Source organism: Chlamydotis macqueenii, chromosome 8 (assembly GCF_036417535.1).
Source record: "Chlamydotis macqueenii isolate bChlMac1 chromosome 8, bChlMac1.mat, whole genome shotgun sequence".
NCBI classification, from domain to species: domain Eukaryota; kingdom Metazoa; phylum Chordata; class Aves; order Otidiformes; family Otididae; genus Chlamydotis; species Chlamydotis macqueenii.
In genome coordinates, this window is record NC_141563.1 from 30,295,268 (window position 1) to 30,320,798 (window position 25,531).

Here is a 25,531-nt window from a genome sequence, read left to right on the forward strand (position 1 = left end):
CTTCTCCTCCCTCTCTACAGCTGCCTTATCTACCCAGGTTGGAAGATTCACAGGCATCAGTGACCCACAGGTCTTCTCGAGATGGAGACTGTACCTAATGAAGTGGAGGATTTACCTGCTGATGGATCCTTTGGTACCACTGCAATAAGCAGGATAATTATAATTGTAATTGTTATCTTGTGCCAAAGCGTACAGCCCAAACTGGCCAAGATGCTTCAAACAGGAGCTGAGGACATGATCTTTGAAAAGTCTGAACTGAAATAAGCTGAAACAGAGCTTATTTTTAAGGCTGTGCTAGGAAAACATCTCGTGCAGAAAGTGAATAATAAATATACTGCATGCCGTAGTAATGTCCGTATTCTAACTACTACAGATGTTGCTGCTAGAATTTACAGCCTTCTCTGCGTGCTTATCTCTCCTCGCCAGTTTCTGCACATTGAATCACATTCAAACATGGGCCATTTTAAGCCATCTTTTTATTATTTTAACCTTTTTTTTAAGCTACAATTAATTTCTTCTGTGCTATTCTGTAACGTTAAATAGATTCAAGACCTGTATTTACAAACCACATGCAATCCTATTTTGGCACATGTAAATTACATGCAAATACATTCTAAATTAGTTTGTTTATCACTCCAGAGTTCTAATCCAAAGGTTTTGGTTTTTTAAAATTTAGTTTTTATTCTGACATGTTTACAAATGAGTTTGACTCTGGAAAATAACTTAATAAACTCAGGGTTAGCCATGCAATTAGAGGAGGCATCTGGGAACCATAAAACCTGGAAAACAATGTTTACATCTTTTGTACATCCAAGATTCCACTTTTCTTCCTCCCTTAAATTCATCATTTCAAAATATTGCAGTTATTTTTGTATGAGGACAAACAACAAGAACTCATTTTTATAACCAATGACCCCTCTCTCCAACAAGCAATTCATGGGGTAGCACTGGATAAAATGCACAAAGTAGAAGATTTCATTATAAAAAAAAAAAGAAAATGAAAAATAACTGAATTAACATTGATCATGACTTTTCAACAGCATTTCTTATTATTACAGCCAGGCAAAGTCTCCTGTGGGCAGTAAAGCTTTCCCATGTATTATTAGACCTCTACAGAAAGCTATGAAAAGACACAAATCTGTTTTGTCAAAGGACAGAAGAGCATTTAGTTATAAGAGAAAGTATGGTCATAATCCATTGTCAGGTTAAAGGTGAAGAAAACAGAACTATAACACAAAGCCTTAAGAGAGTAATACTCCTGCAGTTAATTCCTGAACACCGCAGTAGAGCCGCCTGGTTTGCGGGGAGAATACATTCTCAGGGCAACCTGACATCTATATGGTTTATATTTATTAGGAGCAGCGCTGTTATATAGCATCTCTATTTGCGCTAGGTACAAATGCACACGGCACCACGGCTCCTGCCTCGAGAGGCATTTGTTCAGATGCCACCAACGTCGATGCGGCTGGTGCGAAAGCCAACGCTACGGCTGAGGTGAGCATCCGGGCCTGGACGCCGGCGGGCAGAGGTGTGGGAATGTCTTTCTCAGAGCCCAAAGCAGCTGCCCCAGGTACTCAAACTAGGGCATTCAGGAAATTTTTCTAGTATATAGCAAGCTATTTCAGTGCTTGAAGCACGAAATTCAAGCCTACCCGCTGGAGCGAGGGGGTTCAGTTCAGGATCACACGCTAACGGAGGGCACAAAGTTGCTCCTGGTGTCAGGCTTGCCAAATCTTTGACAATGATTACAGGTTTGGTCCAAGTAAAGGGCAACTTAAGTACTCCGGATCAGATCCCAAAGCAAATTTGCAGCAGGTCTAAGTGACCAGATGAGGATTCCTTTTGCATCCAACCATGGGCCCTATATCCTCGCAGTCCCTGGGAGGAACAGCAAGCAGGTGGGTTTAGCATGGGGAGGACGGTGGCATAGCAGAACTTATCACTGCTCTGAGGCTGCCCTGAGGATGGGCAGGAAAATCTTTACAGATAATTCTTCCTTTTGGCAGTCCCCAGAGGAAAAGGACAATGGATGCAGCTGTGTAACAGGGCAGGTAACAGAATAAAAACATCAAGAATAATATAATCCCCTGCTGTCTCCTAGATATTTCAAACACACTTATTTTCATTTTGATTCGTATGGCCCAGCAAATAGAACTTTATGGCTTATGTTGCGCTTCCCAGGCCCCAGTGCAGACCTTATCCCATGCTGCCCTGTGTCCCTTCCCCTCCCCTGCCAGCACTTTCTGTCCTGGCACTCACAGCATCCACACGGTCCAGTGCAGCGCCTTGTACAGATACCACAGCTGCCTGCAACGTCAGAAGCAGACTGTGGTGTTAAAACAGTATTTCACCTTCCTTTAACCTGCTTTTTAAGGACACTGCAGTGATGCTACTGCCTAACAGTGCTCACGTTATCTCATTTAGCAGCATCCCAGATAACTCCCTCCAACACCGCGCTGAGCTGTGTGATGAACAAGTCACTTATCCACCATGGGTTATGCTGCACTTTCAGTCTGAATTCACAAACCCACTTTCCCCATTCAACTCTCTCCTAAAAATTCCTTTGTGCCTTCAAGATACAAGCTCAAAATAATAATAAAGGCTCTGGGTTATCCTTTCTTATGGGTTTCCCAGTGACCTTGGCTGACTGCTTTAACAGAAAATGTTCTGCATACCAAAAAAAATGAGCCCACTGGCAATTTTTAGAAACAAATGAGCTAAGAAAAAGTCCTTTGTGCAGTTCCAGCTCCCCTTTTCCTCAGTCCCATCCATTGGAGCTGTATAATTATCACTGTTTTCCCATTTTCTGTTACACCAGAGATTGGGGGAAAGGGATAGCAAAGAGGCACAGGAGTCTAGAAGGCAACAAGGACAGTAGTGGGCAGCTTCTCAAAAATAAAATGCAGTTCTATTAAAATAATATTTTATTTTTGACATTCTTTTTCCATATTTCCTGCTCACTGCCCCCTGCTTTATCTACTTAAGACACCAGCTATTCAGGGGCAGCTTGGTGTCACACTGTGCATCCAGCACAGTGACGTCCCGGTGGAGTGGGATACATGGGTGCTACTGAAATAGAAATGAAGCACAGTTAGCTGTATGTGCCCAGCTAGGTTAAAAAATAAATAAAAAAAAAAAGTAACAAGCAAAGGTTCAGGTCCAGGTGCAATTCAGAAGCACTGGAATGACAACACCCTAAAGCTAGTTTAAAAAAAAAAAAAAAAGAGTCAGGGCTTATTTATCTGTGGCATAGCACCCAGCTAACGTGGCTTGTCGGCATCTGGACCCACACTGGCTAGTCTGCTGTGAGCTGCACAGCTCTGCTATTCAGCTCTGTGCTAGCTTATGCATTTCTGCACTGTACTCCATTTTGTAGTGTCAATATAATCCTCTGCTGTCTTCTAGATATTTAATGCACTATTTTTGCTAAGTCTTGTTCAGGTCACTCAGCAGATAATTAAACAAACAAACAAAAATTCCTAAGATAAGAGACTGTGTCTATCTCAAAATATAATTAAAAAGGAAGAAAGCTTTTTATTCTCTGTAAAAACATCTGATACTCAAGAAAGGGTGGGGGTTTTTGGAGAAGAAAAAAAAAAGAGATTATTTTAAGTTTTCCTCAAGCTTAGGCAAAAAGAGAAGGAGCACAATACACCTGTGCGCAGAATTGCTCATTTTCACTCCCTCTAAATGAGCCAGACGTTTATTCTGCACATTGTGAAGTAAAACAGAAAGCATTATGTGCAAACATTTACAGCATGAACAGCATCGTCACCTGGGATACTTGGTGCTTCTGAAAATTCTGATCAAAGATAAAAACCAAGACAACTCCTTGGAATCAATTATGCATAGATAGTCCTCAGTGTATGTACAATTCATAAAAATAAAACTAAAAACATAACATGGATTTACATGCAGAAATGAAATATGGACACGGACAGAACACTAATCTTCCGATTGGTATCTTAAATCCACACTCCCAGTTCTTTAAGCAAGTCTCTGGCTAAATGTTGCTTCCTTGAAAAAAATTTCCATCTGCTCTCGCTTACACAAGAGGAGCTGCAGAGACACACAGCCCAGGACTGGGTGAAGGTTACAGCAGGCTGCAGTCAGGGCATCAGCCTGACAATAAACTGGATGCGGGGTTTTTTTTACCACCTAGGCAGAGATGCTTAGCCCCCCATGCATCCAAAAAGCATTCGTGGTGCAAGAAAGCCGTTACTTGACGATCTGGCTTTCTTAAAAGAGGGACTGCGATAGACAGTGGCCAGTCAGACACGATGTGTAGCAGGCTCCCTTGCCAAAGGCCCCCTATACGTACACCCCCCCATACATACACTGACCAGAGGGCAACTGCAACCATCACCCGCCCACATTAGCCACTGAATTCAGAAGGGAAGTTGAAGATGTATTCAGATTTTGGGCATGTATGAACATGCTATCATCCTCGTCCTCAGAAAACTAAATTCACACTTTGAGGTCTTTTCTATGTCTTTTTCATGCAGCCTTATAACAGTCAAGGAATTCACATTGCAATACCAATCCTTACACCCTCCTCCACCCAAAACCTGGAAAATATTTATATTTCCACATGAGGATTTATTCCTGTTGTGTTCTAGCTGACATCCTTTTCTCACAGGTCTACATTTTTGCCTAGGTGAGCCCCAAAGAGTATGCAGCGACTTAATGAGCAGATCAATTACTGCTCATAAGAAAAGATACTGTCTCTTTAAAGGTTATTTGAAGGTTGATTGCTATCTTATTGCTTATATCCTGCAAATCTATTCAGCCTTATGAATGAATTTGACCTTTTTATACTTACTGGGGAAAAAAAAAAAAACAGAACAGAAGTTAATTTAGAGCTCTATAATACAACACTTTTTCCCAGAGAAATGAAAGGGCATTCAAATCGATACCTGCACAATAACACTCTGATGAATGTTTGCACCCAATTTTCTCATTTTGCTAACTTGAGATTGGGCATTTTGAATAGTTCTCAAAGAACATATTCTTTATGTGCTGTGAAGTATGTGGTATTGTGTCCAAACAATGCTAGAGGATAATCATTATAGGAGTATCACCGGGCCTGAAAAGGTCAGTTAGTTAGAAATGTCAGCTTTCAATGCAACTGTGCCGGACCTTCCTATGTAAGGATCCAATTAAAGGGACATGCCAAGGTGCATGGAAACATCATGGTGACCCAGAATAATAATAAGGTATTGTGGAAAAGCTTGATATTTTTCTCCAAAAGTAATGGATTAGCCTTTAGGAGATCTTCTCTGCAGTCTTATTTTGACTTTGCAAATATCACTTCTTCTACATGTATTCAAAAAAAAGGTCATTTTTTAAAAATGCAAAGGTGGGGATGAAACAGTCTTACTTAAAGTAAATATTTTGCAACAAAATGGGAAAAAAACCCTGCGGTTTCATTATTGGATTTTTAAAAGTATCATTTCAATGGATCTCAAAGCTGTGATATTTGAGATGGATATAGGTGGTGTTTGTGAGACAGATGGGGATAGGTCAGGGGACAGGCAGAAAGATCAGGATGGAGTTATTCTCTCAGGACATGTTGTGAGTAAAGACTGCACAGGGAAAAGGAACACTGTTCAGTGAATATGTAGCATCTCTGCAGTCATTATTCTGGCAAGTGGAGAGGTTTAAGTTAGAGTTAAGAAGGTACTGATCTGCACGAATAGGTAATTACAGGCAACAATATTATTTCTCCTTATCACAGCAAATGGAGATTCTTACAGCTCTTCAGATACAGTGAAGATGAGGAATTGGGTACAGTCATATTTCCTAATTAGCCTCAGGACAGCTGAAACCAACGTAATGGCATAAAAAAAAAGTCTGTTTTCGCTGTGCTCTCTGTTAGTACTTCATCTTGCTAAAGTCTCATCAAGTCTAGAACAAACTTCATCCTGTAGTTTTAGGATTCAGCTTAGCAGCTAAATCTGCTAACACTGGAATTTCACTTGGAGCTGAGCCTTCAGTATATATGTCTTATCTGTTAAGAAATTCTTGTACTGTGGGTTCAAACAAACCATTTGGGTCCATTGCCTTGCTGAGCAATGAGGTACTGTCCCCCCAAGTTATATTATATTACGGTGGGCACATGGTTGGGTTAACACCCAGTGTCTTAGTGATATGAGAAATAGTTTCACTCCTATCCATCACTGAGCATTAAAATACTCCATTATTACTGGAAAGATAATAATTTATTTTCTTCATCACCTTTCCAAATAAAATAGCATGTGAAGTTTATCTAACAAACATGAACAGTAATTATGTTAGGCTGTTTAAAAACTCAGACACTATCCCTTGACAGATGCTTAGACCAAAATCAATGTAGGATTAATTAGAAGGACTAGCAAAAATAGTACTCTAGTTTTAGCAGCAAACAACTTTCTGTCACATTTTATTACTCTGTATCATTTTTACTAATACCTGTCTTGTAGCTTCATGAGTTCATATTATTTTCATGCTTCAATTAAAAAGAAGTGGATAGCCAGACTATCCAGGAAGGTAATGGAAAAGTCTTGTAGAGGGACTTAGTCGTTGAATTTATAGTTAAATGAAACTTTCAAATATACTATAAAACTTCTCCTTCCTTTACGTAGTTTTACTTGAGGTCTCATAAGCAGTAATATGCAGAAATGCAAAAACTTAATCAGCTAAAAAATATAGCAAATCCCACATATCACTTTATGCAATGCCAGGAGAGCAGAAATATATTTTCCTAACCAGAGGAAATTAACTAGGCAACAGTCCTATATCTATAATTTAAGGTAGTAAAATATGTATGTCAGAAACTAAGGTCCCCTTAAAAGAATTCAGTGTAGCAGTGTATCGCAAATTAATGAAATGGAGACATTTTTAGAGCATGCGGCACTGATGATATTAAAGGGGGGAGAATATTTCACCACATAGATCAGTCTGATAAATACTTCTAAAACCAAGCTTTTTTTCCCTGGTTAAAAGTGTAAGAGCTTGAATATTAGGGGGAAGCACATGTAAAGTCATTAACATTTCTGATCAAATCTCAGTGCCACTCCACAGAGATTAGGAATATTTTACGCCATCCCTGCATGTAAACCTCTAATGTGGTCAGAGGAAAATCTGAGTAACTTAAAAGGAAGGAATTATGGACTCAGGTCTTCCTTTATTTCACCTAAAACAGAGCTGAAAGAAACTTAAAATATTTTGTATTCCATGCTGTAGCCAAGCGGGGCACTATGGAATATTCAACTACCCCAGGTTTTTTAAATGCAATCAATTTACTGCAGCCAAAGGTAGTAGGATTATATACATCTGGGAAACATGCACCTACGGTGCTGATGAATTTCTCCTGACATTGCACTGATTTCAAGAGAATGTTATTTTAAATTGGCAGTAGAGAGACGGGTAGAGAAGGATAAAGCCCTGAGGACGGCTGAATCAAAGAGAATTTCAAAAGAATTTTCCTGATGGTTCTTGGATAATATCACATGTTAGCTATTTTCAAAGCCAATAGTTTCCAACACACTTCCATTTATGGTATCAATAATTAAAAAATACTTCAGTGGGAGATGAACTTACCTTACAGAAAAGTGAAATTGGAAAACTGTGTTACTATCATAAACACAGGAGATGCAAAAAAGCTTTGCCTCCATGGAAAAGCTATGGAAACAGGGATATCTTATTTGCAGCTGTTGAGTGGTTACCACAAAATGTGATGTGCATGTGCAAGTTCAAAGTGTTACTAGAACATGATCACATAGAAATTAAGGGCAGATCCTCAGCTTGTTTGTGCAGCAAGGCCAAATTAAACCACCTGAAGATTTCATCCTAAAACCCAAAGTCAACTGTAAGAAGGGTTGAGGAAATGTTTGGATCAAATTCAGAGGTAAAACTAAGTTTAAAGAAAATTTAAATTACCAAAACTTAAACCTCATTATGTCCCACTCCCTGCCAGCATGTCCCTGCCAGCTACTAATGAATTTTTAACATCTTTCCCCCACCCCACTGCGCACATCAGCTCTGACTCCGTCACCCTGAACCGTGCAGCGTGTTACAGTCTAATTGTAACTCGCATGTCAAGGGGCAAGAAGAAAGGAGTGTGGCAAGAGCATTGATAAATTTAACTTAACATTCCTCCAGCTACTCAGCAGTAAGGCAGAGCAGTGAACTCCCCTCCACATTTTAGATGGGTGTCAGTTACTTCAAAGGAATATATTTGAGCGTGAGGGAGTCTGGCTGGCTCCCAGCTCATGCATCATTTGTGTCTGGCTGTTTCTGGAGACCCACAGTAAAGCAAAGACTTCCTCCAGTTTGGGGCACATCATGGAGCTTTCCATAGCTGTTTTCTTAGGGGTGCTGGAACAGGTCAGCTCTGTATATTGCATACAAATTCCATAGCTGGAGCTGCAACTCTCACGCTCTGCCTTTCTTTTCCTTTTTTTTTTTTTTTTTTCCTAATTTTTTCCCAGAGTGCCCTCAGTCCAGGTTACAGTTTAATGATCTGTACCAGTTCAGTTTAACATACAAATGTGCTTTTAAGTCAAGCACCTGGAGTAAAGCAAGAGGCAGCGGCGGGTCACCCTCTCAGCGTGGGCTCAGTGCAGCGTGGCCAGGGTGGAGATTTAGGGGACGAGGAACAAGCACCGCTTCCAGCCCATCAGTGATTCCTGGGGAACTGCACAACAACCACAGCCAGGGGAAACAGTGAGACTGCACTGAACTAACGTTAAGCTTTCTGTGATCCTGCAAACTTTATTTTTAATGTTTTGGCACTTATGTCTCAATAGGCCTTTATTGACATTAATGGCAGTATTTTACCTTGCAATTAATCTCATTAATTGGCTGATCAATTTTGGGAATTTTTTTTAGTGGCGCATGGAGAAGAGCTGTTGTAATACCTGCAAGGGATCACCAAGCAATTCTTGGCTAAACGTACAAAAACTGGTTCGAGAATTTCACATAGACAGAAAAGAAAGATGATATTCATCATGACAGAAGTGCAAATCACAGAGGTCACCTTTGGTTTTGAAGTCCTTTGTCTGTTCTTACAATTAAGCAGTAAGGCTTTGGTGGCTGATATTGGTTGTGAGACATGGAGGACTTTCATACTATAAATAAGGCTGAGTGACCTCCACCACAAACGAAGGCTGCCTGCCTGCGGCAAGGTGGAGAACAGAAATGACTCCCAAAGGATTAACAGCTGCAAATAAATAGCCCAGTCCTTAATTTGAATCAGTAAATTAAAGGATGACAGTGATTATGGCTGATCTCACCCATCATAAATGATATCATGACTTTGTAAAAGCAGACGGTTGATGTCAGATCTTAGAGCTAGGACTCAAAGAATTAAATATTTAAAAGTTGCAGTCTCCAAAGACAGATAAAAGCCTCAAGACTATGATTTATTTTATTTTTGTATTTGCAAGGCCCAAACTAGACCCTTTAATCCACAGGTTGACGTTTTCCAATCCTACAGGGAATTAAGTGCCTCACTCTTTCAGTCTCTTTGAAAATTCTCAGCTTTAGGCTCTTAAGTAAGTTTGGCCTGATCCAGCTTCAAGCTTCTTTTGAAAGGGTCCTTACTGAAAGCAAAACTGTAGGCACCCAATTATATAATCATGGCACAAATATTACTATTTTTTTCCTATTTAGCCACTTATTTCTGGTTAAATATCAAAGGGTAAAACCTGCATTTCAGAAAAAAATGCATGTTATGGAAAAGTTTCTTCCTCCCTTTTAGTGCAGTATGTCTACCAATACAGTTATTGAAAGCTGGTTTAGTATTTAGCTATTTTTATCCTTCCAACTAATCGCTGTGTGGATTTAGTAGACTGCTGTATTAAACTGAGAGATCTGAAGTGTTAGCTACTTACTGTGATCACATCTATGCACAGACTCACCTTAGTCAACACTTTCATTGTTCCACTGAATACTGTAGCAGAAATGATGAAGAAGGTATCATAAATTCATTTTACAGAAAAGTCTCATATTAAGTTATTCTGGTCCCCAACCCTCCTTTTCTCTTATTGAAAAAAAAAGTCTGTGGAGTTCAGTGCCCTTATCCAAGATCTGAGTGTTTATTATGATTAAGACCTTCAGAGATACTTTTCTTTTTCCTCTAGAAATAGGGAATGCTGAAGATACGAAAAATGAAAAATGTGCCATGTTTGTCCTTGAAGTTACAGTCAGAACAGTGACAATGGCTGTATCACACTGTATTGTTGCTTTTATCAGCAAGTGCCCTGAGCATACATTAACATAATTGCAAACTGCATGAAAAGTGAACATGCAAAAATGTGATGCAATTGCCAATAGCCTCAAACATCTGTCTCAACGAAGTGTTCCTCCTCCTTATTTTAATTCTTATTATTTTAACAAGGTTAGTGAAGGAGAAACCATGTCACAGATGATATCTACATTCAGAGTGTCAGGACAATTACTGATGCAAAATTGTTATCCAAGCAAATGTGTGTCACATTTTGTTCACTTCCCATAACACCTGTTCATTTCGCTAACACATTATTCCCAGTTAAAGCCAGAACTCATTAGTCCCAGTTAAAGCCAAACTGAAAGCTTAATACGTACATACATCTGAAAAATGGAAGAAGTTAACCAAAAGGTAGCACCATTCAAGCACAACGTACATCTGAAGCTAGTGGGCAGCAAACTTCTGTAGCAGCTAATGGAAAGAAACTGAGCCAGAAAAACAGCAATAAATTAAAAGCCAGCCAGCCTTAAGAGCTGAGATCAAAGAGGAGCACTTTCCAAACGACCTCCATTTTAATCGCAGTGCCGAGACCACTGAAACTCACCATGCCAAAGAGCCCAATGCTTTCCCAGTATACCACATTTCGGTTTAACTCCTCAACAGACAAATGACAAAAGCCATTATGAAACACCGTTTAGAGCTAATTTAATTTTACCTAAATATTTTCCGACTCACTTTGGGGTTCTCCAGACCTCAGCCTGGACCTCCCATCTCTCACCATGCGCACAGAGGGCCACCATCCCCTTAATCCCCTTTGCCACCAGGGAAAGTCAAACTTGCATTTCTGTGATACTTGAACACACATTGCGAATTTGAGGGCATCTGCCCTGCAGTCATACCGCTAACTGTAACCCCAGGAGGCTTAAAGAAATATCAGCACTCAAATTCATAGAGTAAAGGTCTGAAGAGGCAGCTCTGTGAACGGATAACTGCCCGGGGCTTTGCCAAGCACAATATAGCTGTCACTTGTTATTACGCGAAAGATTTTCTGGGGAACAGTGTTTTTCATTTTGCATGTCAGAGACAGGGGAAAAAACACATTTAGACAACCATCTATTTAAGAAAAAGAAGAGAGCCATGCAGCAGAGCTCACTTACCAGGGCTGGTTATTGTCAGGAGGTCAAGCTGCCGTTTCTGCTGAAAAACAAATTATAAAAGGAATTGTTAAAAGGGGACTAATTTTAGTGGGTCAGCTTAGACCTGAGAAGTAAGTGTTCTGACATTTACAGCAGAATTAATTACAAGTTACATGGCTCACAGTAACTCCTTTGGATGGGATCCACACGTACTTTATGAGGAAGAAAAAACCCCCTTGCTCAGCCCTTTTAATGTGTTTTTATTTGCACTTATAAAGTGTTACTATTTCTTTTTTGGAACATGCACTTGAAATGGATAGCTAGAAGCACAGATGGACCAATATATTTATAAAAGTGATTTCTGATTCCACAGGAAAGAAGACAAGGATCCAAGACAAGAAACTCTCAGTTCTTTATTCATATCAATCACTGACTCATAGCCTGTATGTGATCAAACACAATTATATCGCCTTGGGGTGAACCTTTCAAAGACATGTAAGAGGATCTAGACAAACGCAAGACGGATAAAAGGAAAGCTTCTTTTCACGCTGAGCAGAGTCAGCCCATGGATCTCATTGCCACCAGATATCCCTCACCCCAAAAGCTTGCCAGACTTGATCATCACTGGGTATTTGTACAGACAGCAAAATGCAGGGACTTAATATGGCAAATAATCAAGTTTAAACAGAGGAGTGGTTTCTGGAAGGGCTGCAAACCTTCACAGGGCAAACCAACCTGTACTAGAAGGACAGGAAAATTTTTTGTCCTGCAACAAGCTATCCCACCAATGCCTTGTTAATGGTTCCGTGTGTGCGAGGTTCCCTTTGCCCTGTAACGTGTAGCTAAGGCTGTTGCCTACTCCTTTTGCAGCGTTAGGTGAACTCCCTCCCATTGCCTCTCTGTGGCCTGCCACTGAAATCCACAGCTCCCAGACCATTATCATACTTTTCCACCTTTCTGTGGGCTGAGAGGTTTCCATCACCAGCAGGGCTTTCCCCATCTCACAGGCAGAATGCTCCTGCCTCTTCTTCACAGTACTTTCTAACTTACTGTCTTCTCCCTAACTTTGCCCACCGTTAGTGTGTCTAGCTGGCATTGAAGATTATACTGTCCAGTTTAATTTCTCTGTCCTAATTTGCTCAATAACGTCTGTGTTACTTTCATTTATTGTCAGCCCTATTGATCTTTTTCTAATCTAATTCTCATCACCGCATTCACTGTATTCCCTGGGTGACAGCTGAAAGTCCTTGAGGAGGAAACATTGACTTGGTATTCCCTACCGTGAATGCTCTTGCTTGAAAATTATGACTGATGAAACTCCTTTCCAAACCCATCATTTATCTATAAGTAAAGCTTCACTGCCCGAAGGGTGTGGACATAGTTGATCCTCCACTGAAAATACTTGAGCTATATGCCCAACAGTGAATGTGGCCTGTGGGGAAGCTGAGTGGGGTGTTAGGCTTAAAAAAATACATTTTCTGAAACCTTCCTGGCCTTCAGTGCTTTGACTCTTGTACAACACAAATCATATTTGTGAGAGAATTCGTTCCTGTCTGCTTTTGTAGGTACTCCTTGTTCTCTTAACTCTGACAAGTCATTCTGAGGATGACCTTAGTGGTGTGCTTGATCACATTTGCTTTTTTATCAAATACTAAGGCCAGCCTATGCCAAGCCTTTTTCCGAGTGTGCCAGAGTAATTGTAAAAGGGAGCAGAAGACCCTGCTGCTGCCTTGTGTCTCCTCCACAAAAGCCATGCAGAAATGCTGTCCCAACTCTGCTGGGGTCTGCTCACCCCACCCTCCTCTCCCAGGGAGCAATAAAGCAAAGTAAGCGAGAGTGTAAGGAAAGGACCCTCCTCCTCTGAGGGAGCTGTAAGACGAAACATCTCCTAATGAGCTAAACTTCATATAGATCCTGTGCCTTACTCCTGATCCATACATACAAAGCTATGAAATTCCAGCACTTAGCACCCACTGGGTCAAAAGCTTTGCTTACACTTCTCAGCACAACTGGAACTCCACACGCTGTATATCTAATGAACAGCTACAGCGGAAAATATATCTCCAACGCTGATACTCTGTGAAAGCTTCTCTACTGGGAAAAAAGGTGGAATATAAATATCTTGCTTGAAAGAAGGCTGCAACATGCAGAGATTTGGAGTAAAGAGAAAGGCATGTAGCCCAACTGGCTCCCGGTCCTGACTCAAGTCTATTAACTAGGGTAAAAATAAACATTAAACAAAAACCTAAACAGCTTAACTTGATACTGCAGGAAAACAAAAGTGTATGGAATAGGTGAAACAAAATGGGAAATAAAATGAAGTTATTACCAGTCAAATGTTCAGTTTGCAACTTTTTCCCTGTCCGGACATTGCCTTCAAGCTGGCCTTGGAAAAAAATAAATTAACTCCTGATCCAGGAAATCTTTGTATACGTGGTGAACTTTAAGCACAAGTTATTTCTCTGACTTCAAGTGGAGCAGCACTGATCTTTTGCATCTAACACCTAACTGCTGCAAGGGATTTGAAATGCCACCAGGTTCTTGGCCCTGGCTCCACCCAAACGCTCCGGGCTGGAGCGCGGTGGTTACTGCCCGACCTGTGCGCTGAGAGAGAAAAAATTTCTCTGCTCTGACCTTCAGCAGACCTTGAAGAGGTTTCTGTGATTTAGCTCGGCAAGGAAAGTTTGTGCACATTCACCCAAGCCCTGGAGAGGAGGAAACAGCAAAGTGCATTCCAGAATCATGCATTTAAACATGCAAAAATGCACTAATTATGGGTCCCATCGCTTTCTGGAAATTCAAGCCTGCTCTCGGGTCTCAGGGACTATCTCTCTGCCGTTTTCAGGGCTCAGCTGGAGGCAAGCAGTCTACTAACTAGATGGATTTTTTTAAAAAACATACAGACACCCTTATGAGCAGCTATAAAAGCAGGGGAATTTGAATTTAAAGAGAGAGTGTCAAAAAGATTAATAAAATAATTGCATCAGAAGTATCATGGCTGTGGGGCTTTATATATTTGCTTCTCCCTTCAGTGCTGAAAGATGCAAATTGCAGCTGTTGCCCCCCTCCAGCATGCTCACCCTCTCCCTGTTTTGACAGATTTCTTGAAAGACTCATCTCACAAGATGTCTGGCTTTTTTTGTTCTGCCTTTAGTAATTTTCATCTTTTCAAACACCTGCCCCTGCAAAGATGCTCGGGACTATCCCAATCTTCAGGCAACATCCTGTCCCAAGAATTACTTACAACCTGAGCACGGAAATGTAATGACTATTGTCCCTGGTCTGGGGAGAGGTGAGTTTCCCATATCGCTAAGGCTGGATTTCAGCTACATTGACAAAAAGGCATTCCATGAGAAATACTAAAATTGTTTCCACAACATCAGCCATAATTTATAGAGGCAAGCAGCAAGATTCCCTGTCTCACCACAGTATCTCTATTGCTATAATCCTGTCCTGCCCTTAAGGGGCAGCATCCTCATTTTCACTTTGCTGGCAATTTGAAAGCCCAAAGGCACAAAGAGGCCATTGGTGATTCACACTGGCTTCCCACCTCGTGCAGTTTTCCATCGTTGGTACTACCCAGAGGCACAGTCCCTATGGCGCATGAGGGCTCTGCAGCAAACCTGCAGCAGATCATGTTCGCTTGCACAAAATTAACACAGTCTTTAATTAATGCAATAAGCACTGATGAGTAATAAATCATATTAAAATACAAGGAAGGCAAATTTTTAATAAATTAAGTGTTGATTCACTCAATAAATATTAATCTACTAAGCATCAAGAATTCATTACGTTTTAGAAAACCAGTTGAAAAACCTCACTGGTGAGCTGGTCTGAAGTGTGCAGAATGGTCCCTGTTCACCCATAATATACACTTATTTTTAACTAATTCCTTAATTTATCAAGTTAAATAACTTGCCTGAAAGTGAGTCTGGATTATTATTCCATTGCCATATGCAATTTTCTTGGCACAGATTCTAACTTACCCCTCAGATCATTTCCTAAATTTTTCTTAGTAACTCCCTTTCTGAGTACCTCTTTTCTCTTCCTTGATGTTGGTGGTCTTTAAAACATTTGCTGACTGGTGTCATTTAATTTTCACCTCAATTAACTCAGCGAGAGTTGCAACACTAGGAAAAAAAAAAAAGTTGTGGGGGGTGTAAATTAACTCATTCATTTAAGTTTAGCTTATCTATGAGATGTTCTTTCACACTCTGCTCTCTGCAGAGTTCCTCCAACCTTTTATATAGATGTGGGATGTGCTGCACTTGCTTTGACTCTTATCTACAGATTAGCAAAAGAGAAGGAAAAAAAGCCAGATGCAAAGATGCCCCACGAGACTGATATGGAGCTGTTTCTGTAGCAACCGATGATTTTCTTCTCATGTAAAAATGAGCCTAGTCATATCTAATTCTGAATGTATCTGTGCCTCACTTGCCAGCCAAAGCATAAAGTATATAGTGTCAAGTATAAAGTCAATATAGTCAGAAACAGAGATAAAAAAAAAGCAATTATAAAGTCATCTTCCTATTGCTACACTCTTCCTCCAGTCAGGATCCAAAAGATATTCTTACCCCTGCCTTCTGTCCCAGTACATCATTTCCAAGCCCCCAGCATCCAGCAGAGCTGTGGTAACAGCCACCCAGGTATCGCACACACTGCTGTGCTAGAAGGCTCCTTCAGCAGTCCCATGCACCCATGTCCCAGGAGATGGTGGTGCTCTGGCAGGGGTTTCCCTAGGCCGCAAGGGCATCTACACCTGCCTTGCTCTGAGTCTCCATATAAAACTCATAAGCTCGGAGCTCAGATCAGCTTTAGAAAGCTCTTCTTGGGTTTGTGCCATTTCCCTGCCTTCGGGCCATATTTTCTGCACCTATGAACCCAAAGGCAGGCTGCCCATCTCACTAACATCTCGCCATAGTCCACCCACACAAAACCAGAATTGACTCTCTGGGACCACAGGAGGACTTTGTCTTCCTAAATGTATTTTACCCATCCTGGTCTCTGCTATTGATCTCTTCCATCTAATTTTTATGTGGTCTGAACAAGTGTCTCTGCCTACCACCTTCAATCTACTCTGCAATTCAGAGGGGTTAAAATTGAAGCCAAGCACATTATTCATTCATTTATTTATTTATTTATTTGTGCATTTATTTATTTATTTTACTGGAAGCTTTGCCACAAGTTGTTACTAATTTTTAACTTCTAAATCAGCACTTGTCTTCTATAAACTGACTCTGTTAACATAAGAGTAATTGAAACTACTGCCTCTTCTCACAAAATAAAGCTGGGTACTTATGGAAGGGTTTGCAGAGCTCAATTTCACATTTGTATGGTCTTTATTATCACCACACTCTGTAAAGTCAATGCTTTTGAAAGCTATCATCTAACATTATATCATGAAAGAACCCAAAAGTTCAGAAAAACATCAAAGAGATCCCAAGAGTGCAACTTGGCACTGTGTGGATGGGACAACATGAGCACTACCATAAACCTCAGCAGTTTTGCACGGGAGGGATTTACAGTAGAGAGGAGGGCGATGGTGCAGGGGGGGGGGGGTTAAAGGCTGTGTCCCACCCTTTCGCATTGCTACCTGAGAGGTGACAAGCTGTGCATCTCTGTGTGTTCTGCTCCTATGCAAAAGACACTTCTGTGGTAGAGGAGTGTCAACCTTCTTTTCATTGTTTGTGGTTGGACAGTTTAAAAAATAGTCAGGGCTAATCAACATCTGGAAAAACTTTCTAATGAAAGCTTAGATGAAGGAAATTGTTAGAAAAAAAAAGTAAATAATACTCAACGAGCATTTCACATCTGTCTAGTTTCTCAAATGCAAGTTTATCTACTTGTACCCTCCTTCCCTTCAGAGTGCAAGACTTATCTCCAAAGAGAAACTCCCAATTTAAGTAATGACCCCAATAAGCTGCTAATTCAAATACTGTTAAAATGGATAATTTGATGATTTAAAGTTTGGGTTTTTTTTAATAATCACGTTATGCCAAGCAATAATTTTTTTTTCCATCCCAAAATCACAGGCTTTTGTTCATATAATGTAGCAAGATCTCATATTTTGTACTTCCTTTATGATTAGCTGCTGAAGTTTCCTGGTATAATGATAAAATGAACCAGTCAGATTGTTGACACTTGACTGGGGTTTCAGTAAATTGCATCTGCTGTAGCCTACTCTGTGGAATCAATTATTGATAATATAGGTGTGGGAGAACATTTATAAAGTGGTTTGGGATATGTTATCACTCACGCTAAGAGCTATAATGAGCATTTTAAACAATTTTAACAGTGACCTCTACAGACATTTGATCGTTGCTATAGTTGGTAACTTGATTCTGGTTTAGAATCAAAACCAAGTCCAAATGATGAAAGGCAGCACCAAACCATTAAGCTACTTTACTTCCAGTTCACATATTCTTCTGCTTAATATCTGACACCTGTGTATTTCTTTCCCAAAACCTAGGTGCCAAGAATACATGGTATGCTCTTATTTTTCAGAAAGACTGCCAAACAGGTAGCTAAGACCTCTCCTTCTCCCCGCTTCGACTATTTATCTCAAGAACACAATTCCTGTGTATCACACATAATGTATCATTTGTTAACAAGCTCCTCCCCAGTTCTTATAATCTTATTGCACTCAAAAGCTATTTAGAAAGAACATTAATACAATGAAGGTCAAGGAAAGATTGAAAAGCCATGTGAGGTGTCTTTGGGCACGTGTACAAAAACTCTGCAGTACCTATGGCAGTAGCAGTAGGGCACAACCCCAAAGCCTTGGTGAGTACGTTATTGCCAAAAAGCAGGTGATCACCGCCCAAAGCAATGCCCATGGCTGAGCAACCTGAGCAGCTGTGCTGTGGAGGCCATTTGTAATGTGCATGCTCAGTTTTGTTGGCCACACAAATTCACAGTCTGTTCCATGTATTCTTGAGTGACATCTGCTGGTGCTTTATCTATAGGTTGCCTTATTTACATAGAGATCACTCATAAAGATAGTATCCAGAGTCCTACCGAACCACTAGGAATGAAAAAAAAAAGCCCATCAGTTCACTATAAATATTTACAATCACAACAAAAAGTCGTTAAGACTATCTTATCTCTGGAAGGAAGGAGAGGAGGAACAAACTGCTTTGGAATGAACTGATCCTTAACTTTGCCAATGAGAGTTATGATGACACAAAGCCTCTTAAGTTTTCTGTCCTTCTGCATGTGTAAAATAACAAGCATCCTTATGCACCTCACTGAAGCAACACAAAGGTAGATTCGTAGCAGCTTCATGGTTTGCTGATGTATACTATGCATACACAGTGCATTTTTTTTTCAGATGTGCATGCAAAAGAACATCCTCGATTATTTAATAGCTCAGTTTAACACTCTTTTTACCCAAGTCAAAAGATGGCAAGCAAATCCAATCACTTTATTGAACTCCACTGGCAAACTTGACTCAGAGTTCCCAGTTTCATAAGCTTCTATCCTCCTTGTTAATTCAAGCATGAAATGCTGGGACAAATTAATGAACAAATAGCCAGTGCTCTAATGACTCTGCAGCCTGTGTAGAGTGTGTGAGTGTGTGGAGTACATACACAAACACTGGTATTTCTGCCCTAGTAAAGACTGGAGAAAAAGAATGGATGATATCGCCAATACATTGTGCTTTGTTCTGCTCTCCCCTAAAAGCTTTGGGCTGCAATAAATGAAGGAAGAGAACAAGGCCTGTTTCTCTATGGTCAGATCCCTCATCCAGGTTGGAATCAAGCTCTTCGTAGTTCCGCTACCAAAAAAGTGGCTGTGCCTGTGCGCACATTTGCATATGTGCTTATAATGCAAGGGTTCAGGATCTGCTCATTCCAGAATTTAACTCAGCATTTCAAAGGGTTTGTTTTGGTAAGGTTTGGCAGGTTTTTCATAGTTTGGTGTATTATTATGTAAATTACAGAGCCGTGGTTATAATCCTGTGCTTGAAACATCAATTACTTAATGCCTATAGAGATTACTGAAATGCCACAAACAGCAGATTATGTCTTAAAGAACATAGTAAGCAGCAGGAGCTAATAAACTCTTCTCTTTAAATGTTATTTATTGTGAAAAAAAAAGAGTAAACAAGGGCAGGAAAACTATACAGACCACACACAGTGCCATTAACAACCAAAATCCATATATGAAGCAGATTGCTTTATGCATTGCACAGCCATTCTTTAGTTGTGAATTCCTGTCTTACGTTAAGTCTTAGGAAGGAAAGGACCAGCATTAGTGAAAGCAATTATGAACTTTGAGAGTTCACCATTTGTCGGAGGGGGTAAGCAACAGTGTTCAATGAATGTTTAATTAGAAACAAAGCATATCTACCTATACCAGTAATGGGATATTGACTAAGTAGCCATTGTTTATGGGCTGGTTTAGATAACAGACAAGACGGATTAATGCCCAACTTATGCAATTTTAAAACTAAACATGCCTGTGCAGAAGCCTGTGATCACACAGCAAGGGAGGCACAAATCCAGAGGTTTACATCCCTGCCCTGCCCTATCTGGACCTTTGGACTGAACTCGAGCTGCTTACATCCAGCTACAAACACTCTGACCAGCAGATCATTTCTCCTAAACCTTCTTTTGCTGTGTTTAACTAACTAAATATTATTGAAACCGGGACTTAAGTTCCAACATCCGCATCCGACCTGTGTGGTTTATCTACCAGCTAGTAGCAGTTGTCCTACTCTCTCCATGTCAAGTGATAGTTAATTTAACAAACCATCATCGTGCCAGAATAACTAGCACACTGGTGGTGAGAAGGCTGATTTGGGTTCAAAGAAAATATTGCTCTGAAAAAAAAAAAATTCTGTGAAAAGAGAGAAAAAAAACCAACAAAAAAAAAAGCTATAACTCTGAGGGATTTACTAGGAAGTTTTCTGAAACACGAGAAATTTTCACTAGAAGAGTCCTTCTTTGTAAAAACTTAAATACCTTCTTGTTCAGGGAACAGCGTGTGTTTGCACTCAGTTTGGCTCCTGCTCTGTATTAGAATTCTGCTCAGGGCAGCACTTAACTGGAAAACAAAACTCTGAATTACAGCACTGACATGTTCCACTTCCTAATACACCTGAGCCCAGTCAAAAGAAACATATCTTTGATAAACTTTTAAGAAACAAGACTCCTGTGGTTTCACACCATCAGGATAGCAATGCAAATAGAAGGACTAAAAAGACATATAAAAGATGCAACACAAGAGTAAATTCCTTCTGAATATAAAATATCCCAAAAATGATTGTGTTTTCATGCATAAAACTTATGAATTATGTTTCAAAAAGTCCCTGTGATTCAGCAACAGAGTGAAAGTAAACATGAGAGAACACAACTTCTCTACTTGCCATTTTCTCTGACTCCCTAGAGCCTAAAATCCCTTCCTTTCCAAGAGCTCCCTGCCTTTACTTCTGATTTTGTGTGAATTACCTGGTTGTGTTTATCGTGGGTGTTATTTTCTCTTAAGGTGCTGGAGTTTGCCTGAAATGCAGGCAAGCTGTGTGAGAACACAGCACAGCGATTTCCAGATCATAGTTCCAGTGGTGGAAGGTATTCTGCAAACACTCATAATATATTCCCTTTCCACTCAAAGATGGCAATATTTACAAGCAACCGAGTGACATGTATACAATGGTAATGCACACCATTTTATTTATAAATAAGCCTCAATAATAGGTTGTATTTCTACTGTCTCACATTCAAACATCTCAGAAACTTTAACATTCAACAGAGCATATTTCAGTTCTATAAGCAAGCCCAACTTTTTGCCTGTAAGCCCAAGTAGCTGGGCTTTCTGTATAACACAAGTGGAGTAAATGTTGGGAGAACTTTATGACTGCAAAATGGTGTGCATGAGATGGATAGGGTATATTGTCTCCAAAACCCTTTTGCAGTGATTTCTGTTTGCACCATCACCACCTGCAGCTCCATGCATCCAAGCACTCAAAAGGAAAAGATAAAGCTTATTCGGTTTTGAAAGTTAATTTTGCACTATAATTGTATACACATACAAACATAAATACATTGCATACATGTATATTCAATCGCAGACACATATAAACATCCATGCAGGTGTGTATATACCAAGGTCTGTCTCTTGACTTCTGCATTGTGCAGAGAGGAGTAAATGTTTATGAAACTGTATACACATGCCACACTTACATACCAGGAATCGATATAGGCTATGTGTTGTAGATACAGAAGAAAAATCTAGGAAATACTCAAAATTATCACACCTATCTGAGACCAAGATAGCATTTTGTTACTAATAGAAACATGGCAGCTCACACATTTCCTAGTTAAAGAAGCATTTCTTTAAAGAACCAAAGGAAAACTGTGTGAGGGGAGTCAATGGAACTGAGTTCCAATGCACCAGATTGCAGGATTTAAATTTCTAACCTTCAGCTTTGAATTTACTGGCCCTCCACTCCTGTCACAATCACTTTTCCTCTCTGTTTCCATATTTCCCAATTCCTCCATCCAGCTGAAATGCTGTAGCCCAGTTTCATCCGCATTTTCAAACTGCTAATATTATGGGAATGTAGATCAATAGATTAGAAATATCTGTTTCCAAAGACTTGCACAACAGCTGGACAAAATCAGTATTTTATCTTTTGCAGCAAGGGGGCAACTAACTCCATCCCTCCAAGTTCTGCTCTGGCTGTTGAGGCACCATTACAGCTGAAGACTTTTCTGCAATAGGGACAGGCAGGAGAGAAGAGGGAAATAACTGTGTTTTCACATTTAATTTAACTGTGTTTTCACATTAAATAACTGTGTTTTCACTTTATCTGAAAATCTTTCCCTCTCTATAGTGTGCAAATTTTCTTGTTTATTGTGTATAAGTCAAGACAATGTGACCAAAATAATAGTGAAAAGTTAAATCATAATCTAGTATGTATGGACAAATATATAAATTTGTATGTCCAACTACTGCAGTCTCATCTAATTTCAAGTTTTTCATCTAATTTCAGTTTGAGTCTGTTTCCTTTCACAATCCATGCCAGTGAGTTAGTTTTTCTATTGCTCAAAAAAAAATCATTTTTTTTTTTCTAAACCAGACCACTGCTTGTCATGTTCACTTAACAGATTATTCGGAGCACCCCAACCATAATTCTTCTAAAAGCTGCATATTTAATTACAGACAGTGAAAGCACTGTCTGGAGAAGTCAAATGGCAGCAATGAGCACGAGCTATCCCGGAGGTAAAAAGAACCATCCTACTTTCCAAACAGACCCAACACTTCCTTATCAGTTTGTGAAGCAATTTTGCTGTAGTTTTCTGTGGCACATTACTAAATCCCTACCTTAACATCATGAACCACAGAACTTGGAACAAGGTTCTCTCAGGCTGGAACCCCTATAAGAACTCCCAAAGACTTACAGAGCAGCGTTGGGACTCCTTACAGCCGCTTCCAGGGTCACTCTGCCTTTGTACACTATCTAGTGTAATTCATATTTAATTTATGGGTGGTGTCTCTAGATTTGTTAATAAAAACAATAAAATCAAGGCTACGGAACCAAGGCAGCATTTGGCTCTATACATTGAAATTTGAACATTTTAATCTCACTTTGTCATTTTAGCCCAAAGCCTTCACACCCAGGTGCTTTAAACTGAAAACCATTCCAGAGGCATTTTTATTCGTATCAGTTGAAGAGACTTATGTATGTCGCATATAATATGTCATGTTATATTAAAGCAGAAAATAAATGTTTGGTTTGTCAAAATCTTGCTTGAGAGCAGCCTCGAATAGAGATCTGTGTAAGGAAACGAGGCCATCCAGATGTTACTATTTTGTTCCTGTCTTTAGTCCATGTCAGGTTATTCTGGCTAATAAAATAGGGAATAACATTTGTCCCATACACTGAACAGAGATAAGATGTCCGAAATCCTCTTTTCATTAGCCTCATCACTAACTGTTTCAAATTATCACTTTTTTTTAACAATTATTCTATAAGCAATTCCTTGGGGACCTGCTATCTGATATATAACTAATAGTGGCTAAAAACCAGAGAACAAACTTGTGAAAAATCTCTGTGGTGACTGACTAACACTGTTTCGAGAAGCACCCAAAGCACAGGCACTTCAGTGGAAGAGAGAAGGGAAGCAAATGCCCTATTAACCAGGTTTGATACAAACCTGATAATTTTGCACGACAAACATGCAGAGTTCAGTCCAACCACAGGCTGAGTTTCCCCAGTTCCCTTTGCTGAGACAGTCAGTGAAGGGAGATCATGTCTCTCAGAATCAGATCTCCAGAAGACAAAAGCTGAGATTTACTTGTGTGCCTGTAACAAACATTTAGCTGAGCATGTAGTAACTATCTCATGAAGCTACTGCAAATCAGTTGTTCTTTGGGTTACACAGAAAATATATTTATCTGGATAATTTGAAATGTGGATGTTTACTTTTCATTTGTGAGTCACTCTGAAATTTCCAGTTTCCAGAAAAACACAGTTCCGTGTTTAAGCTGCTTCCATTGCCCTTCTTGACATTCTTCATTTATTAGAAATAATCCAAGAGGTTTCTGAACATCCATTGAATATCAGCCTCAAAAATTAATTCTCTAGACATTAACAACAATGTCTACATGCTGAGTTTGGAAAAGTATTTTGCTTCTCCAAAGAGTACATATTTTTTAGTTAGCAAAAGAGCTCTGGTATGTTAAGAGTAATTCGTGAGGAAGTATCAGTCCATAATTTCAAACCAATTTCACAGTTACAGGAAAGGTGAACAAAGTTTCCATAGTTGAATATGTGAGGAAAATTTATCTTTGTTCTTACCCTGAACTCTATTGTATCAGACAGCTATATTTCAGGATTTCTTTTTTTTTTAAAGACCAACACAAATGTAAATGTTCCAATTTATAGTGGCAAAATTAGGTGTCAGATTCATTCCTGTTCCCAGTAAGCTTACATTTTTCTTTTGGGCAGTGAAGACAGGGAATATTTTTTTTTTTCTTTTGAAGTGTAGCTGTCTCCACTGTGGTCCTGCGAGTTCAGGTTGCAGAGGAGACACAGAGCTGGCACAGGATTGCAGCCACCCTTGCCCTTGCCAGCCCCAGCCTCCACAGAGACAGGCAGATGTTAGCAGACAGCCAGTTTATTCCCCACAGACCACTCCAGAAGAGAAGTCACTCTACTGTTTTAGCCATCAGATACATATCTATACTTATTTACAACTGGAAAAAATACGAGAGCTCAAGTCTTTTTATATCCCCAAATAAACAGACAAAACAGTTCAGTCAATACAATAGAATTAGTATTTTCAAATGAGCTTTCTAATGAAGTCTGAATAGATTTCCAGCCCACATGCTCAGAAAACTAAGTAGAATCATTGGGGATTACTGTTTAGATTGGATATTAGGAAAAATTTCTTCACTGAAAGGATTATCAAGCATTGGAACAGGTTGCCCAGGAAAGTGGCTGAGTCACCATCCCTGGAGGTATTTAAAAGATGTGTAGATGTGGAGCTTAGGGACATGGTTTAGTGGTGGACTTGGCAGTGCTAGGGTAACGGTTGGACTCAATGGTCTTAAAGGTCTTTTCGAGCGTAAATGATTCTATGATTCTAAAAAGCTCCTGGAAAAAAAAGAAAAGAAAAAAAAAAGAAAAAGAAAAAGCTGGAAAAGTAAGGGGCAGCAGCAAAGAAAGTGTTAAGAGAACTGAAGAGAAAAGGTGCAATTAGGAAGCTGGCTATGGAGGAGATTACATAGAAATAAGACAAAACTTTTCCTAAAAACAAATAAGCAAACAAACCAGCTCACTCAGCCCTCTGATCAGCAAAGAACTCAGAACTGTCAGCTTTCATCCGCCTCATACAATAAATATAAACTCAAAAAAACCCAGTTACGTTTTGATTCCAGCCACATAAAGCTAATTTTTATTATCCACAGCTTTTCCTAACTAGGTGTTTTGGGCTCTAAGAAACATGAGATTTTCTAGGCTGGGGAGTGCTTCAGTATTGCTACTGTGTCAACTTTGAATTATGCACAGATTTTTAAATATGGAACTGTTCCTCTACTTATGATGACAGGCACATTCACATCATATAAAATTGGGAATGGGGAGAACTAAACAAAGCCAGTGAGTTCTGAATTGATCACCTAAAACATCTGCTGTATTGCTTAGGAATTGCAGCACATATGGTATATAGAAGCATCC

General features: G+C 39.7%; 1 protein-coding gene across 1 annotated transcript in view; it reads right to left on the reverse strand.

Moving 5' to 3' along the window:
- Positions 1 to 25,531, reverse strand: part of AGBL4 (AGBL carboxypeptidase 4) — a 914,318-nt gene that overhangs the window by 429,533 nt on the left and 459,254 nt on the right. Inside the window, exon 6 of the mRNA XM_086754116.1 lies at positions 11,368 to 11,407. Within this exon, the coding sequence (XP_086610242.1) occupies positions 11,368 to 11,407 (40 nt within the window). The remainder of the gene's footprint in view (positions 1 to 11,367; positions 11,408 to 25,531) is intronic.